General features: G+C 33.1%; 1 protein-coding gene across 1 annotated transcript in view; it reads right to left on the reverse strand.

Annotated features, from left to right (window-relative positions):
* GNAI1 (G protein subunit alpha i1) overlaps nucleotides 1–15,997 on the reverse strand; it is a 72,265-nt gene that overhangs the window by 13,794 nt on the left and 42,474 nt on the right. Inside the window, exons 2-5 of the mRNA XM_006925742.3 lie at nucleotides 13,113–13,155; nucleotides 12,878–13,019; nucleotides 4,745–4,902; nucleotides 995–1,123 (exon numbers count right to left, since the gene is read on the reverse strand). Coding sequence (XP_006925804.1) covers nucleotides 995–1,123; nucleotides 4,745–4,902; nucleotides 12,878–13,019; nucleotides 13,113–13,155 — 472 coding nt within the window. The remainder of the gene's footprint in view (nucleotides 1–994; nucleotides 1,124–4,744; nucleotides 4,903–12,877; nucleotides 13,020–13,112; nucleotides 13,156–15,997) is intronic.

Here is a 15,997-nt window from a genome sequence, read left to right on the forward strand (position 1 = left end):
TGGAGGGAAGCTGCTATGGAAAATTGAAATTGAATTTTAATTTTCTGGAAAACTCAATTATATGAACCACTGAACATGAGATAAATTGGTGATAAATGATAATAACAAATGTATTTTAAAATACTTATGGAGGGAATCAGAGGTATAGTTGCATATATTTAATTGTGCTTTCCACAACTTGTCACTGTCAGCTTCTTTATGAAGTGAGTTAATGGTTATTTTTGTTTATCTTTGACTAGGAACCTTTTTTTAAGATCTTTTGAGAAACTGCTTTATCATTACTGTTTCACAGCATTAGTGTTAACTGAAGCAGTTTTTCACATACTTTGAAAATTGTTACTTACTGGAAAAAGAAAAATGTAGTTCTGTAAATGTGAATATAATGTTTGCCTGAACTTTCCTGAGCCTCCTTCATTATAAAATGAGCGACCTGAACAAAATGAACTCCGAGATCTCTTCACTTCTGAAGGCTACTACAATTCAGTGCTTCCCTCTTCAGGCCTCAAAGAGTTAATAATCAGTACACTCTAAATTAAATGAACATTTTTTCATCAAGAAATAGTGTAAATATCAGTTTGCATGAATACAAATTTTCCTGAAAAAGTTTTAAAAGGTATCTTTTAACTATTTCCATAAATAAGCATATACCTATCAGTAAAACTCATAGCTTTCTACCTGAAAATAGATGGCAACACATTCCCAAAATATACATTAGAGCAGTATTTCCTATTTAGAAATAAAAGCCAAAAACTATTTTTATTTGTCACTGTGAAAAATATAAGTGTAATGAATTTGTACGGCTATTTTTCTTAAATAAAAAGATAAATATTCCTAAGAATGTTTCTTGCCCTTTTTCACCCCAAAATTCTTTTTTCCAATCATCCAAGAAAATATTTTGTAATTCCAACTCCAAATTTTTTAAAACTTTTATAACTTTTTCCTAAACAATGTTTTATATCTAAATTTGTAAATCATATGCTTTGAAGCTACTCACTTAAAGTGAAGATCTTTGAAAGTAAAATGGGTTTCAACAATTCCTGTAGTTTTCACTCTAGTTCTGAGAACATCTTGTTGAGTTGGGATGTAATTTGGTTGTGCTATTCTGTCCAAATCATTCAAATAGCTGAAAAAATAAACAAAAAAAAATATGCTAATAGTTAATATAGCCAATAAAGATTATCTAAATCAAAGAGTAAGACATTTTGATGCATGCAATATTCCAAGTTACTGGAAATTTTTACATTTTTGTGTAATCATGTAATACAACCAATTTAAGTTTATATCTTACACAACTCTCACTGAAATGAAAATGTTTATACTTCTCCAGCCACAAAACTCTTCTAACATTTTTTAAATGTTATGTACTTTGTTTCTTAAAGACAGTAGTTAGTAATTCTCCTTGTTGGGAAATAAAACAGACTAATAATAACTTCTTAAATACCCCAAATAACTGTATACCATGTTTCTTAAAATTCTTCATTTTATTTTTTTTTTAATGTAGCACTATGTTTATGTTCCAGATGTTACTATTTTGTTGAGGTTATTGATGCATGCAATATTCCAAGTTCTAGATGTTACTATTTTGTTGAGGTTTTTAAACGTCTCATTTTTTGAGAGGGTAGTGAGGAAACCTCTGGCAAAAGGCTGAATTCGATGTTCCTTTTTAACCAGCCTTCTGATACAGACAGGAAAACATTATACATGATCCTTCGCTCTGCATTTTACTGGCTCTCTAAATCAGTATTCATATTTTACTTCTGATTTTAGTCACTCATTCAACCCTCTCTGCCAATGATGCCAAACATGTTATATGAAAATAACATACCCTGCAAATAATTTTGTGTAGTTTTGTGTCTAATTATATAGTAGCGACCATAATGTTATAGAAAGTAGAGGAATAGAGATTAATGTGAACCCGAGTAGTTAGAGAAGGATTTATGGATAGTGAGGGGTGTAAACAGAAATCTGAATGATGGGACAGAAAAAAAGGATGTCATTCATATTGGGACAAGCAGTGTAACAGTATGGAGGAAGGAAGGGTCACATCTTGTTTCACAAGAAGTAAGGCCACTGATAGATTATGCACATCCAAAAATGCAAGAAGTCTGGAATGAATCCTAATGTCCCGTGAATGTGGGGAGCATCACTGCATTGTTTTGTAATACTAGTGGAGGTTGTGAAAGTATTTAGAAAATAAATTTAAGTACAGAGAGGCACCAACTATTACAACTTTAATTGATGTTTATCTTCTGAAACTATCCTTAGTCATTTAGAACAGGGTCTTGCAAACAAAAAAGAGCTCAATAAATACTTGATTTGTTGAAGACTGGAATTTCTGGAGCTAGAAAAATATCTAAACACTGAATTAGTAACCAAAAATGTTTTAGACAGCTGAGTACATATATATGGTATTGACACACAAGAATACACAAAGATATAGCTTGAGTTACTGTACTGTACTTACTAAATTTAAAAGAATGTTATTATCTTATTATTGCATTGGGAATAATCCTCCAACACTTGATCTGTTTTTAAATCCATATACATAACAATATACCTTATTTTAAGAAAATCTGATTTAATAAACAAACTAAAAAGGCCATGGTAAGATTTTACTAATTGTCTCTATGAATTACTCTAACTACTCTTATTTAAAATGTGCTGATTACTCATAATTTCTTTGCTTAAGACTGCTATAGTTCTAACAGACTCTTAAAAAATGCATTTACGCATTTTAATAGGACAAAAAAAGAAAAATAGGCACTGTGAAAAATTCCAATTGTTTTAAATAATCAGAAATTTAAAGTATAAATTGGTACTTAGACAGTCTTAATAGACAACTTGGCAGTATCCCCCATCTCCAGTCAAGAACTCAGAAATCAAAATGCCCTGTAACCACTATAGAGAAAAAGATTTCTAAGACTTCATTCTTGAAAATGGCTCCATTACTGCCATCTTAAGGTGAGAACTACTAACAATGAAATAATGGGGAGCCAAAACGATTTATTTTTTTCTATGCATGTCCAAGCACTGTGCACAGGAAAGAGGACATTGGTCAACAGACTGAGGGGGTCCAGGAAGTTCCCCTACATGGGGAAACAAAATTCAATCTATTGTCCCTGAGAAGCACACCTTAATTATTGAAGCAGTTTCTCTTGCTGGGCTCAGCTCAGAGAACTCTTCCGACCTTAACAGTGGCTCCTCTTTAGATTTTTCTGCAGGTGCTGGTGGTGCCAAAGCATATATTTTAAGTCTAAGAGTTGTGTATTGCTCTAAAAATTTTTCTTCTAATTTCAAGACTCTGTAAAGTTTGGCTTATTATTTTGTTCATTATTAAACAAGGGTGTACTGAGTGATGACTATAACATGTCAGGCAATGGAGAAGAACATTGGGCAAAAACAGACCTTACTGAATTTATAGTACACTGGTAGTGAAAGAAAATAATCAAATAGTCTCAATATAAGTATAAATTAAGTTACCTCAAAATAAATGTAAACTTGTGAGTGCTAAGAAAGAAAATATATCATATTATGAGTACATAAAACAGAGAGAAATGAATATTTCTTAGAAGTGAGATATCAGTTGGAGAGATGGGCTACCCATTCAATAAGATGTTACATATACATATCGAAACTACATATGTAATAATATGATTTATATATTTGTAAAACATTAAAAATACAGATTAAGAAATACAGTGTTATAAAAATTGCTATGGGTTATACAATCATGTGGATTATTTATTCATTCACATTGTATCATGTAACACATACTGAATACTCTGATGTACAACAAATAACATGCCATATAATAATGGGGTATGATTCCCGAGGCCAGGTTTTTCACTGTAGCAAAGTGTGTGTGTGTACTTACCTAGACCTTCCAATGCCTAGTATCACCTATCTAATCCTCACTTATGTCCCTAAGAACCAACAGCCGTGTCAAGAATACGAAACAAACTTGGAAAGTAAACTTAAAAATAAAAAAAAAAACATGCTTTAAGACTAATTAATGCTACTCATATCTGCCTTGAGTATGTGTGCCAAATTATGGGGAAAAAAATACTTGATTTTTTAAATTCTATGTAGATCACCAAGCAGAAACTCCCTGATTAGGTTTTATCACAACCTGCTTTACAAACTTGCTGGGCAACTGTCTGAAAAATAAGTGCACATTTTTCTTCTAAAAAACAGTACTTAGATATCTATAAACAACACCTAATGCAACAGGGAACATAAAATTGACAATTTTCAAGTGTAAAGCTATTTTGCTCAGTGAGAAAATATCTTGGGCTCACCATGTGCCCCTTCAAATGGGGTGCATATCATTCAAGGTACCTGTTATTGGACAATTAACTCTTCTCAGGCACCATTAGTATAATGAAAAGAACCCAAATCAGTTATCCTCCTTTCTGGCTAGTCCCAGGCAAACTAGAGAGAAATCCGCATTCAGAATGAACTTTGGGAAATTCCAATTACTTTCTTGGAAATATATTGGAAACAGTCCCATTCTGCATGTTTCAATTAGAGTTACATAAGCAGGGGTCTCTTGAGACACTTTTAAATACAAAGAAAATAACAGCATTGCTATCTACAAACACACAAAGACAAAGTTTTCAAATGTTGTTATCCAGAGTTTTATAAGAATGTGCCAGCCGATTCTGCAATAAAATTGCCTTAGAAGTATATTTGACTTGCAAGTAATTATTCATGATAGTTTAGTTCTGAAGTTATGATTACTTACTAAGCTGCAGAATCATTAAGCTGGTACTCCCGGGATCTGTTGAAACAGGCTTGCACACCACTATCTTTCCACAATCTCTTTATAACTCCAGCAAGTTCTGCAGTCATAAAACCTTCTTCAGCAGCTCCAGCAAGCACAAAGAGTTGGCGGGCATCATCCTGAACATTCAAAGACCATTTTTTAAAAAAAAGTAAAAAGGGACTCTTTACAGATTAAAAAATAAAAAGGGGGGTGGGGGTATTACAAATGATAAAAAGTACAACAGTAAATTTCTTTTTTGTTTTTTACTAGAGTCATAACTTATTTCTCTAAAGCACCACTTTAAAAAGTTGGCTCACCATGTTTTGTGGTTTCTCTAAAGGTATCAAGGCACTAGAAAGCTGGAAGAATGACTACACTTACAGCTTATGAAGTGATATTAAACCAACTATCTCCACTGATGGTCTGTTGTACACTGAAGATAATCACTTTTTAGAAAACATAAGAATGTATGCCTTGCTCCTCTCTCCCAAAAATGTTTCTTATCTAAGAAATACATTAACAACATTGGAGATTATTTTAAGAAAGAATATAGTTAAATGTTAGCTTTCTGTCTTTATAGAAGCAAAATAGGTTCATCGAAGGGAGGAATCGATGTGGAATAAACAAAAAGAGTTTCACAGAATAATCTGAGATTTTCAGGAGACCTTAATATGTGTACGCAGTGTATAAATCCCTTATCTGCAGTTTCAGTTATCCGAGGTCAACTGAGGCCCCAAAATATTAAATTTCCGCATCCACCGATATTATCTGCTCCTGACATCCAACCATGACATCACAGGTGGATGATTCAGGATCACCCAAATCAAATGATCCTCCTTCTGACATCATCAGAAGGTCAGTAGCAGCCTAAGGCTACATCACAATACCTACATCATTCACCTCACCTCATTTCGGCATGTAGGCATTATACATATTATCACATATCATCACAAAAAGGGTGAGTACAGTACAGATTTTGAGACTATATTCACATAACTTATTCTAATTATTTTATTTATTATTGTTGTTAATGTCTAACTGTGCTTAATTTATAAGTTAAACATTATCATAGCTATGTATGGATAAGAAAAAACAGAGTATATATAGAGTTTGGTACTGAGATTTCAGGTATCCACTGAGGGTCTTGGAACACATGCCCCACAGACAAGAGGGGATACTGCACATTAAAATCAATGGGCCAGGAGATCGGGGCAGGTGTTTGCTAACACAGGTATAGAAAACAAAATAAGCACAGCTTTGGAATAGAAATAATCATGACGAATACAGGAGACAGCATGCAAAGAATTTAAATAAAGGAATACTGTATATAAAAGCTAAGTTTTCCTTAAGTTTTGAGGCTACAAATATTTAGTTATTCTGATCCACAGTAAGTCAGGGCTGTCCAAAGAAATATAATGTGAGCCACCGATGATATTCTAAATTTTCTAATAGCCACATTTCAAAATGTGAAAAAGGTAAAATTAATTTGACCATGTATTTTATCTAACCTATCATGTTATCAATATAAAATTATTAGTGAGACATTTCATATTATTTTTTATACATATTTAATCTTTGAAATCTGGTGTTTATATTATACAGACAAGACATCTCAATTCAGACTAGACACATTTCAGATACTCATTAGCCACATGTGGGTGGTAGCTACAGTGCTGAACAACACAATTCTACTCTTTAGGTAATAACATGGTCCAAAAATAGGGGAGATGTGAAGTTGCTGTCTTCATAAGAGATTCTCTTTTGACTGAGACTTGTAGCTTTATGTTTATTGGGTGGATAATCCCTATTTTTTTTCAAAGGGCATTTTTCCAAAGTATTATAGTAGATGTTTATAAAGTAGTGGCACACATAAGGTGTACAGAAGAGAAGCATTTGGTGACACCGACAAGCAAAAGGTACTAGCTGACAATATAAATTCATTCTGCTGCCAATTTGTGAAACATTTTCTTTTCAGATGGAGCCACCATCATGAAAAATAATTAAGTCTCTCAGCATGGGAACATATTAGTTGAGCATATGTTTCCCTTTTTAGTAAGTCACATGAGAAATGCATGCAGCAGGTAACACATGTTCAACATCCTCAATAAACCTCAAGGCAACATGGTTTCGAGTCATTGTTAGCACCATTTACCTAATCCCAGTAAACAATTATTCATTTTTCCAAATAATTACCATAGAGAAGTTTCTAAATCTGGTCATCTTTATTAATTAAACAACAACAAACGATTTTCTCCATCCATTTTAGAAAAGTATTTTTTCACTTAGTGAGTTTTTAAATGTTTCCATTATAATAAATTTATTTAATTGCAATAATATTTCTTGATACAAAGGACTAATATCTCATGGTATGGGTCATAAGATCACATTCTCTTCACATTTTCTAGGAAGAAGCCTGAAGAAAAGACATGAGAAACTCTGGAAGCTATATTTATAAACTGCACTCTCTATGACATTCAAAAATGTCTCTTCTCACAAAATGGAAAGTAGTCTCAAAAAAAAATTCATTTCCATGTCATTAGCAGGACATTCAGATAGTTAGTAGACGAAGAGTTAAGGTATCAAATTTAAGCAGAAAGATACTTTGGACACTATTCTACCCAATTTTTGGTTTTGTATAAAAAGAACCAGAGGTGCAGAGAGATTAAGCGACTTATTTAAAGTTCCATAGCTAAGTATTCACTCACTCACATATATCCGCTAGTCAACAATTAGTAAGCAGCCATTGTCTAAGACAGGATAAATTTAAATATTGCAGAATGATGACAATGATCCTTATCTTGCCATGAAATGAGGTCTTTTCAAGATTCTTGTAAAATAACATTACTAAGAAACATTTAGAAAGATAAACATGATTGTGCCAAAACAGTGTGACATAGGGTAAAAAAGGATAGAGATTACTGAAGAAAAGACTGGAGTTTAGTCAGAAGGGCTATGGGTTAGTAAACTAGTTTGCAGGTACTCTTGAGACGCTAAAAAGAAAGAAATGTTATTTGCCAGGCAATCCATGGATCCAGCCAAGTTAGTATTTTTTTGAATTACTACGAACTAAAGTAAAATAAGATAGTTTGAGAATATATGTTCTAGTTCACATAACTGCATGCTTTGGGAAATTCAGGAAATAAAAATGCTAGCATGTCAAAAGACACATAATATAGTCTCGTTTTCCACTGATGGTCAAGGAACACTTAACATACTGTATTTATTTAGTGACAGAACATTTTATTTGAAACTGTCACCCACTTTATAAGAATTCGGAAGTCTGTCCTCAATGGGAAAAAGGACTTTGATAGCTATCTTATGACATATTAAGGAAGGATCATTAAAGGAAAGAAAGAACAGACTTCGTGTTTAGGAACAGAGTAGAAAAAGGAGAATTTTTAGGTCAAAAGATATCAGACTTCAGTTCCATAAGAACACTTTTTAACAATCAAAGCCATCTAAAAAGGAGGGGGGAGGGGAAGTGAGAGATTGAAGTTTTTAAGCACAGGCTAAAATGATTATTTACTGTGATGTAGCAGAAGGTTTTATGAATGAGATTATGAGTTTAATTAGAAAACATCAGAAAGCCCTTCTACAATAGAGACTAAAAATTACGGTAAGAATCTTAAAAATAGCGACACCTAAGAATTTTTGGCCACAGGAATAATATATTGATGTCATGACTGATATGTTTCAATGGTTTAGCTCAATTATTTCACTAATAACATTAGCCATCAATACTAAACACCATATGTGAAAGGTACTTATTTAATCTACCACATTTCTATAGCATATAATCATGCCTATAAATTTAAGGCAGCTATATGGCTTTCATTAAAGTTAGTGTACCCGTAGAGAAATCCTGAAATGTAATGGAGTCCCTACTCCATGGCTCATGGTGCCGATCCCAGACACTAAAGAACTGCTTTGAATAATACATAAATGTAAAACATTTTTCCTCCTCTAAAAACACAAATGTAGTGTAAGTAAAAAATGACAGAGGCAAGGAAATAGGATGTCATTTTTCCTTTTTCCTATAGCATGCTTAAAAGGAGTTTGAAAAAACCTAAAAATAAAATGTTAATTTTAACTGCAGACAGCAGAAATCCTAACTAAATTGCAATGAGCATGAGCTTCATTATATCAAGAAGAGAAATTATAATAAATGTGTTACTCAAATATAACTTTTATGTATTTATGAATCTTGTAAGTATATTTTTAAAGTTAATAAAAAAAAAGTGACAGGTTCTACTGTCCGTACAAGAGATAGATACAGAAATATGGGATAACTGATACATGATTGAGGGAAATAGAAAAATACTGTGTTGGAGGCACATACTATATTTCAAATGAAAGTTAATATCACTTTGCCATATACATCAATTGATATTTCTCAGAATCAAAAACAATGTAATTCTATAACCTCATTTTGTTCTGAAACATAAACTGGAATACAAAACTAATTCAAATATTTGGAAAAATAATGAGTAGAAATAACTGAACATTTATAAACAGAATACTGGGGAAGAAGGGCTAAAATTATCAGATATTAAAAGCCTGCCATATGCCTAGTATTAATGTAGATCAATAGGGAAAAAATCCTAAATTTGAACTTATTATGATAAAGGCAGCAAGATAAATTAGTAGGAAAGGATGTGATTATTAAAAGGCACTCATAAATAATCAGATAGTCTTCAGAAGATGAAAAAAATATAGACCCTTATTACATGCATACAAAATAAATAAGTTTCAGAGGGATTAAAGAAAACAAGAAACAATGTTAAAATTCATTCCCTTAAAGTATTTTAAAATAGTATGAGTATCTGATAAATCTTTGGTTGAGAAAAAGTTTTCTAAATTTAAACATAATGGAAAAAAATTATAGTGGAAGAAAACCGGAAACACAGATTAAAGTCAAGAAAAATGTGAGAAAACATTATTAGTGGACGAAAGGTTAATACATATGTACATAAAAACAAACAAATAGATAACCAAACGACCAATACTCCAACAGGTAAATGAATAAGGGGTGAAATATGCCGCTAACAAAGAGAAAAAAATAGTCAATAAAGATATTAAAAACTGTAAAATTACACTTAAAAAATTGAAAATGCAAATGAAATTGAAATAAAATTTACTAATAAATTAACCAGTACTTTTTAAATGGAAAGTCTCCTAAATTCTGGCTACCCAAACTGCTAAAAAAGAGTCCTCTCCTAAACTGCTGCTGGAAAGGTAAATTGATATAACCTTTCCCAAAAGCAATCGAGAAAATCTGGCAGACAGACATAAACTAGTGAAATAAATTACAAAATTAAAGGAACAGAAAAGTAGCCATTATCCAGGAGCATGCTGAGGCTTGAGAGAGAAAGGGAGCTTGTTTAAGTCAATTCAAGGCAACAATTCAAGGGACACAAACATTTCCAGGTTAGTGAAGAGAGAAATTTAAAGAAATAAAACTATAAAAATTCTAAAAAAATAAGAGTAGTTTAAAAAAAATAGTAAGTTGAAGATATCTGTCTAGTAAGACAAACACAGAAATCAGAATTGACTGGAAAAAAAATAAGAGTTCTGTAACAAGAAAAATATTTCAAAAAACTAAAAGAAAAACATTGAGCAAAAATATTTGCAAAATATAAAAGGGTTAATACTCCTAATATTTAAAGAGAAACAATGTGAACAGGACAAGTAATTTAACAGAGTTGATTGAAAAATATTAAGAGGAGTTTGCAAAAGATATACAAAAAGACAAAATATTCTCCACCTCGGTAAAAAAAAATTGGGAAAAAACTAAGGAAAAAAGATGATATTTTTAACTCATGAGATAATAAAAATTAAAATGTTGATAATATCTAAGTTAGTGAGATTCTGGTAGACACTGATGCATGGTTGCTAGAAAAAGTTATTCACATCGCTTTTCTTCTGAAGCAAATCTCCGGTACTTATCAAAATTAAATATCTGGTTACCCATCGACTCAAGGATAATCCTTCCGGGAACTGATACCCTAAAAAAAATTCACTCTTTGACTATAATTGTTTCTTATCTGTAGAATGCCTTTTCCTTGTTTTTGTCTAGAAAACTCTTACACATTTCGTTACCAAGCTCCAACGTCCCTTCCTCACGTCTAAGCCATGTTTAATTCATCTTTGCATTCCTTAGCACAATTCCAAGAGCCTCATAGTATTTTAAAGATTGTGCGAAGGCAAGGCAACACAAGACATAGAGGGGACTCACAAAACCAGTGTGGGAGCAAAAAGGCATTTGCGTGAAGGAGTTAATAACAATAGCTAAAGCAAACGGAAGTAATAAGCTGAAGGTAAAAAGTTACTAGGCTACAGCTAGAGAAAAGTCTAAAAAGAATAAAGGTTATGGTAAGAGCCGTTACTCCCAGCAGTCCTGAAACTAAATTCAAGCAATGTTGTTAAAAAAAAGAAAGCAGAAAATGGCAACATTCCTTGAGAGAAAAATATAAAAAGACTTCATAACTGCTTGCAATGACCCTTCATAACCTCCTATAACGTAGGCTACAAAACCTTTCTAAGAATCACATATAAGATATAAATGTAGAATACTATATGTAAACTTGATAAAAGGTTTAAATTACCATAATTGGAATTAGTGTAAATTACAATTTGTACTAATTCCTTCTTTTATCTAAAGGCGGTTCCCTTCTACGTAAAACTAAGCTTAAAAAGCGTTTGTTGAATGAATCCATGATAAATGAGTAAGTTACAGACTGAATGGATAGTAGATAACATAAAACATGTCTGGATAAGATCAAATCTTGTTTCAGAAATGACAATTTAGAAGAATGTTATGAACTATTATTAAAAATAATCTTGAAATCTACTTGAAAATTTTAATTCATTACACTAAGCTTTTAAATCTTTGTTTAAAAGAGCTTAGCAAATTAATATGTCCCAGTAACTTAAAAAGAAATTTTAGACTAACTCACAAAAAATAAACCATTTATTTTACAAATTTCTCCAATGTATATTTTCTAATGTCTTCTCTCATTTCTTTTCCTATTAAACATGAATTAAGTCTCTATGTTAAAAAAAAAAAATGGAGCGAACACTAAGGTAACAAAAAAGAAAAGTATTCAAAAAATCTTCATAGTGTTAGTAGTGAGGTAGCACACACGCATATTAAATACATAAAAACATGAAGAAACTATAAAAAAAGGAGTAGCAGCAGTAGAAATAATAATACATCTACAATGTACAAAAAAATAAAAATAAAGCTGGATACTCAGTTAAAAAGGTTTCTGAGAAGGTCAGGTTTAAGACTAGTTATTAAAAAAAAGAATAGTGAAAAAAACTACACACAAAAAATAAAACTTGAAATAAACAGATTAAGCAAGCAAATAGGTGAAAAGAGGAAAAGGAAAATGTCATATGGACTAGGCCAAGGCTACTTCCAATCAAACTGAAAACAAGTTATTGAGCCAAATTAGGAAGCATAGGCACAGTGCCCTGGTAACCACCAACTGAGTGGCAATCTTTCCATCATGTAATCTCTCCCGGATTCCGTTTCTCTACTGATAAAATAGGGGGTAGAACTAGCTTGTACCCTACAGTTCTTGTCCCTTTAGTGCTGAAATTCTGGTATGTGTTTCCTAACAGCCAATATTTTCCTTCCAAAAACATGCAAACTTTTATTGTTCTCATATGAGATTAGATTGCTTTTTATTCCAGGCATAAATACAAATAATTAGATCATTTTAGCATTCCAAACTACAGAAACAAATTTTGACAAGTGCCAGTGTAGGCAGTTTACTAAACTTGGCAGTATCGACTAAAAATTGTTATGGAGATATGGGAGAACCCAGTATCACTTGTTACAGAGAAAAGATTGGAATGGTTACTGAGTTGTCCAAACTATCTGATAGATAAGGAAAGTAGTCTAGCTGTAAAGGAAAGATTGCACCATCCTGTGTGTTCTTATTTCACTCATTTCTAAAGCTTCTGACTCACTTCACTTACTATCCTTTTGACTTCTTTTATAAAATAGTCCTGAGATAGCTGATAAATCTGTCATGTACTATGGTATTATCATACAAGTGATTCTTTTTACTCATCAGGCATGCTGCAAAGAATTTAATAACTTACCGCCCGAGCTGAGTCACCAAAGTCTATCTTCAACCTCCCCATGGCCCTTATGATAGCAATAATTGACTGAATGGTGTTACTGTAGACCACTGCTTTGTACTGTTTACATTCCTCTTCCGAATAACCAGCTTCGTGGATAATTCTAACGAGACAAAAAGGAAAAGAAAATACTTACTTCCTTTGATGGAAAAGTACACTTAAACACAAAGAACAAATTTGTTTTAAATCTACTTACTTCATTTGCTTCACAATTGTACTTTTCCCCGATTCACCAGCACCTAAAAAAAGTAAGTGTATAGAATAAGAGATTTCTAACTTCATCACATATGTATCCAACTTCTAACACAAAAACACACACACACACTTTCTCTTACAGCTGAATTGTTTTATATCAAAACTATCTTTGTTGTTTTCCAAACACATAGAAAAGTTCTCAAAACTAAGTCCCATCTTAGTTTTATTACTTCATATTTAAATTCAATAAATAAAACTCAACTGAAAAAAATATTCTCCATTGCATTAAAAATTTCAATCTTTTATAACTTGAAGCACTATAAATTAGTTTTATTCAAGATTTTGCTCCCCACTGGAAGACGTTTAAACTCTTTGGCCAATTATCATAATTTTATCTTTGCCTCTTATGAAGTAGACGGCAGTGGTGCCAAGAAGCCACATAAAAAATAATTTTAAAATTATATGTTAAAATAGCCATGTCTCATGCAATTATGGTCAACCACCATTATTAAACAACTGACATATAGCCAACATAATTTGTTAGCACCAGGAGGCAATGGTATGCAGGGCAGAAATGTCTCCCCATTTTTCTAGCTTCTCTGTAACCCAAGTCATAAACCCGTTCTCGAAACTCTCCTTCACTCTCTACGTATACAGCTCTGCTTACAGTTTGAGTCCCTAGTACTATGCCATCGTAACATCAAAAATATTACTGATGACATGGCCTTTTATAAAGTAGAGCCCTCTTATCCTTCACAATTAACAGTAGCTGCTATCCTTACATAAATTTGCTCAATTATGTCTGGCTCCTCTTGATTGATAGATATTGAGACATCGTCATACTGACACAAAACAAATAAGATATGACAAGTCTATCATTTGGCTTCACATTTCTTTGGCCAGAGCTATACATCATGGATGTATTTATTACTGTTTGACAGACAGGGCTCAGGATTTTTATTACCTGGGCCCATATTCCTATTTTCCCAGTGCCATTCCTACAGTGCTTTCTACTCCCAAGCATTACTGAACAACTTACAGTTCCAAGAACACCTACTACTGATCACACCACAAATCTTCAAACATACTGTTTCCCTTGCCAAAGTGTGATCTGCTCTACTTCCTCTTGCCACCACCACAGTGATCCTCTATTAACCATCGAACTTATCTCCTTCATCAAGCTTTCCAGACCCACTGCCCATGTGATCCCTGTTGCCTCTCACTTTGCACATATTTCTATCTGAATTCTCAGCAGCTAATTTGCACTAGACATAGGCAATCAACCAGAAATATATTCGAATTTATTTAAGCTATTTATGGCTGATACAATTAGATGGCAAACTTCTGGACTTCATTCTCTCGGCCTCTTTCTCCCTCCAGCTACACACAGACGCACACATCCAAATCAGAGGCATTTGAGAATAGGTTATAGTTAAATGTCTTATTTGAAAATTTTGGAGAAAAATACTGCTTAAATTTTACTTGTGATCTGATATTCAAGAAAATTTTCCCAAGATATGGGCACATTAAGTAGAAAAGCAGGAATTGAATAAATAATGAGGGCATTCTTCATTTACAGACAGCCTTTGAATCTTTCGGGGCATCTGCCAATAAAAACAATTCCAATATAAACAACCCATTATTTATTAATCAACAAGAGTGTACTTGGTTTTGTGAAAAGCATAGTTATAGACATTTTGGCTCACGCATTCTCTGATTCCGAAGGTCCACTCCAAGAAACACATCCTAGGCAGTTTCCAGCAAAGCTATCTTCAAGAAGGCTCTCTAGGTTTCTAGAGCATTGCAAATTGAGTCAGCAGCAGCCATGCTGTGATCATGGGACATTCTAAATCCATGTAGCCTCACACAGAGGTGGCGATTCCATAAGCACAGCGAGATTCAATGAACAACCGCCCCATGGTCCATTCCATCAGTGAAACAACAACTCAAAGACCTAGAGAAAGACTCACATGCTATAAACTAGTAAGTAAGGTCTGAAAGCTATGTAAAGGGAGAAATAAAAAATAGTAAAGTGGCATGGGAAGCTTAGCTTACTTTGCAATGAGCATCTAGTCATGGCTTGTGGTTCAAAAAATCCTGAAATCTGTTTAACATTAAAAAGTGGGGACAGCTTTCTTATTAATTAAATTTCTACCTAATTTCTTGCTAGTCACAAGTACTCTGTGTGGAATACATATCCTAGAGGCAGAAACGCTGAAAAAAATACTTTTCAAAGCTTAGCAATTTTTGTAATTAGTTTTCAATTCTCACTTCCACACAGTCTTAATAGGAAAATTACAAACACTGCATGGTTATGGTTTCAACATTCTAAATACTGGTATTATTTCCACATAGAGTACAGGAAAGAGTTAAAGGTTGTTCTCTACAAATAAAGTGAGCACAGTCATGTTTGAAACACTGGCAGGAAGCAATATTATTTAAAAAAAAAAAAAAATTGGAAGGTAGCTGAGGGGCAGGGAAGGGAGAAAAAGGTAAATTTTCCTAACAGTGCTCAGCTAGGCAGCTATTGCTTTTCACCTAGATCCAGAGGTGGGATTAAAAGAGTTGGATTACTCTCCTTTCAAGAAGAAACAAGGAATATACAACATGTATTGGTCAGGAAAGATCAAAGTGTGTGACCACTGCTTAGTCACAAGGCCAGGCTGGTCAAGGTAACTAAGTGGCTTGTAAAGTAACTCTCAACAAGCTGGTCACTGTGAAAGAAGTGAGACTTTAGTGGGAAGGAACAGTAACTCCCAAGGAGTCAAGAGCGTGTGGAATGTGGCCATGATAGGCCCGTAACTATAAAGGCACGGGTAAGATCACTAAGGGCATACCTCAGGTCTCTAAGGAGGCAGTGGCTGATAGAAAATTCTATCTCTGAGA

This window comes from Pteropus alecto, unplaced genomic scaffold (genome assembly GCF_000325575.1).
Source record: "Pteropus alecto unplaced genomic scaffold, ASM32557v1 scaffold69, whole genome shotgun sequence".
NCBI classification, from domain to species: domain Eukaryota; kingdom Metazoa; phylum Chordata; class Mammalia; order Chiroptera; family Pteropodidae; genus Pteropus; species Pteropus alecto.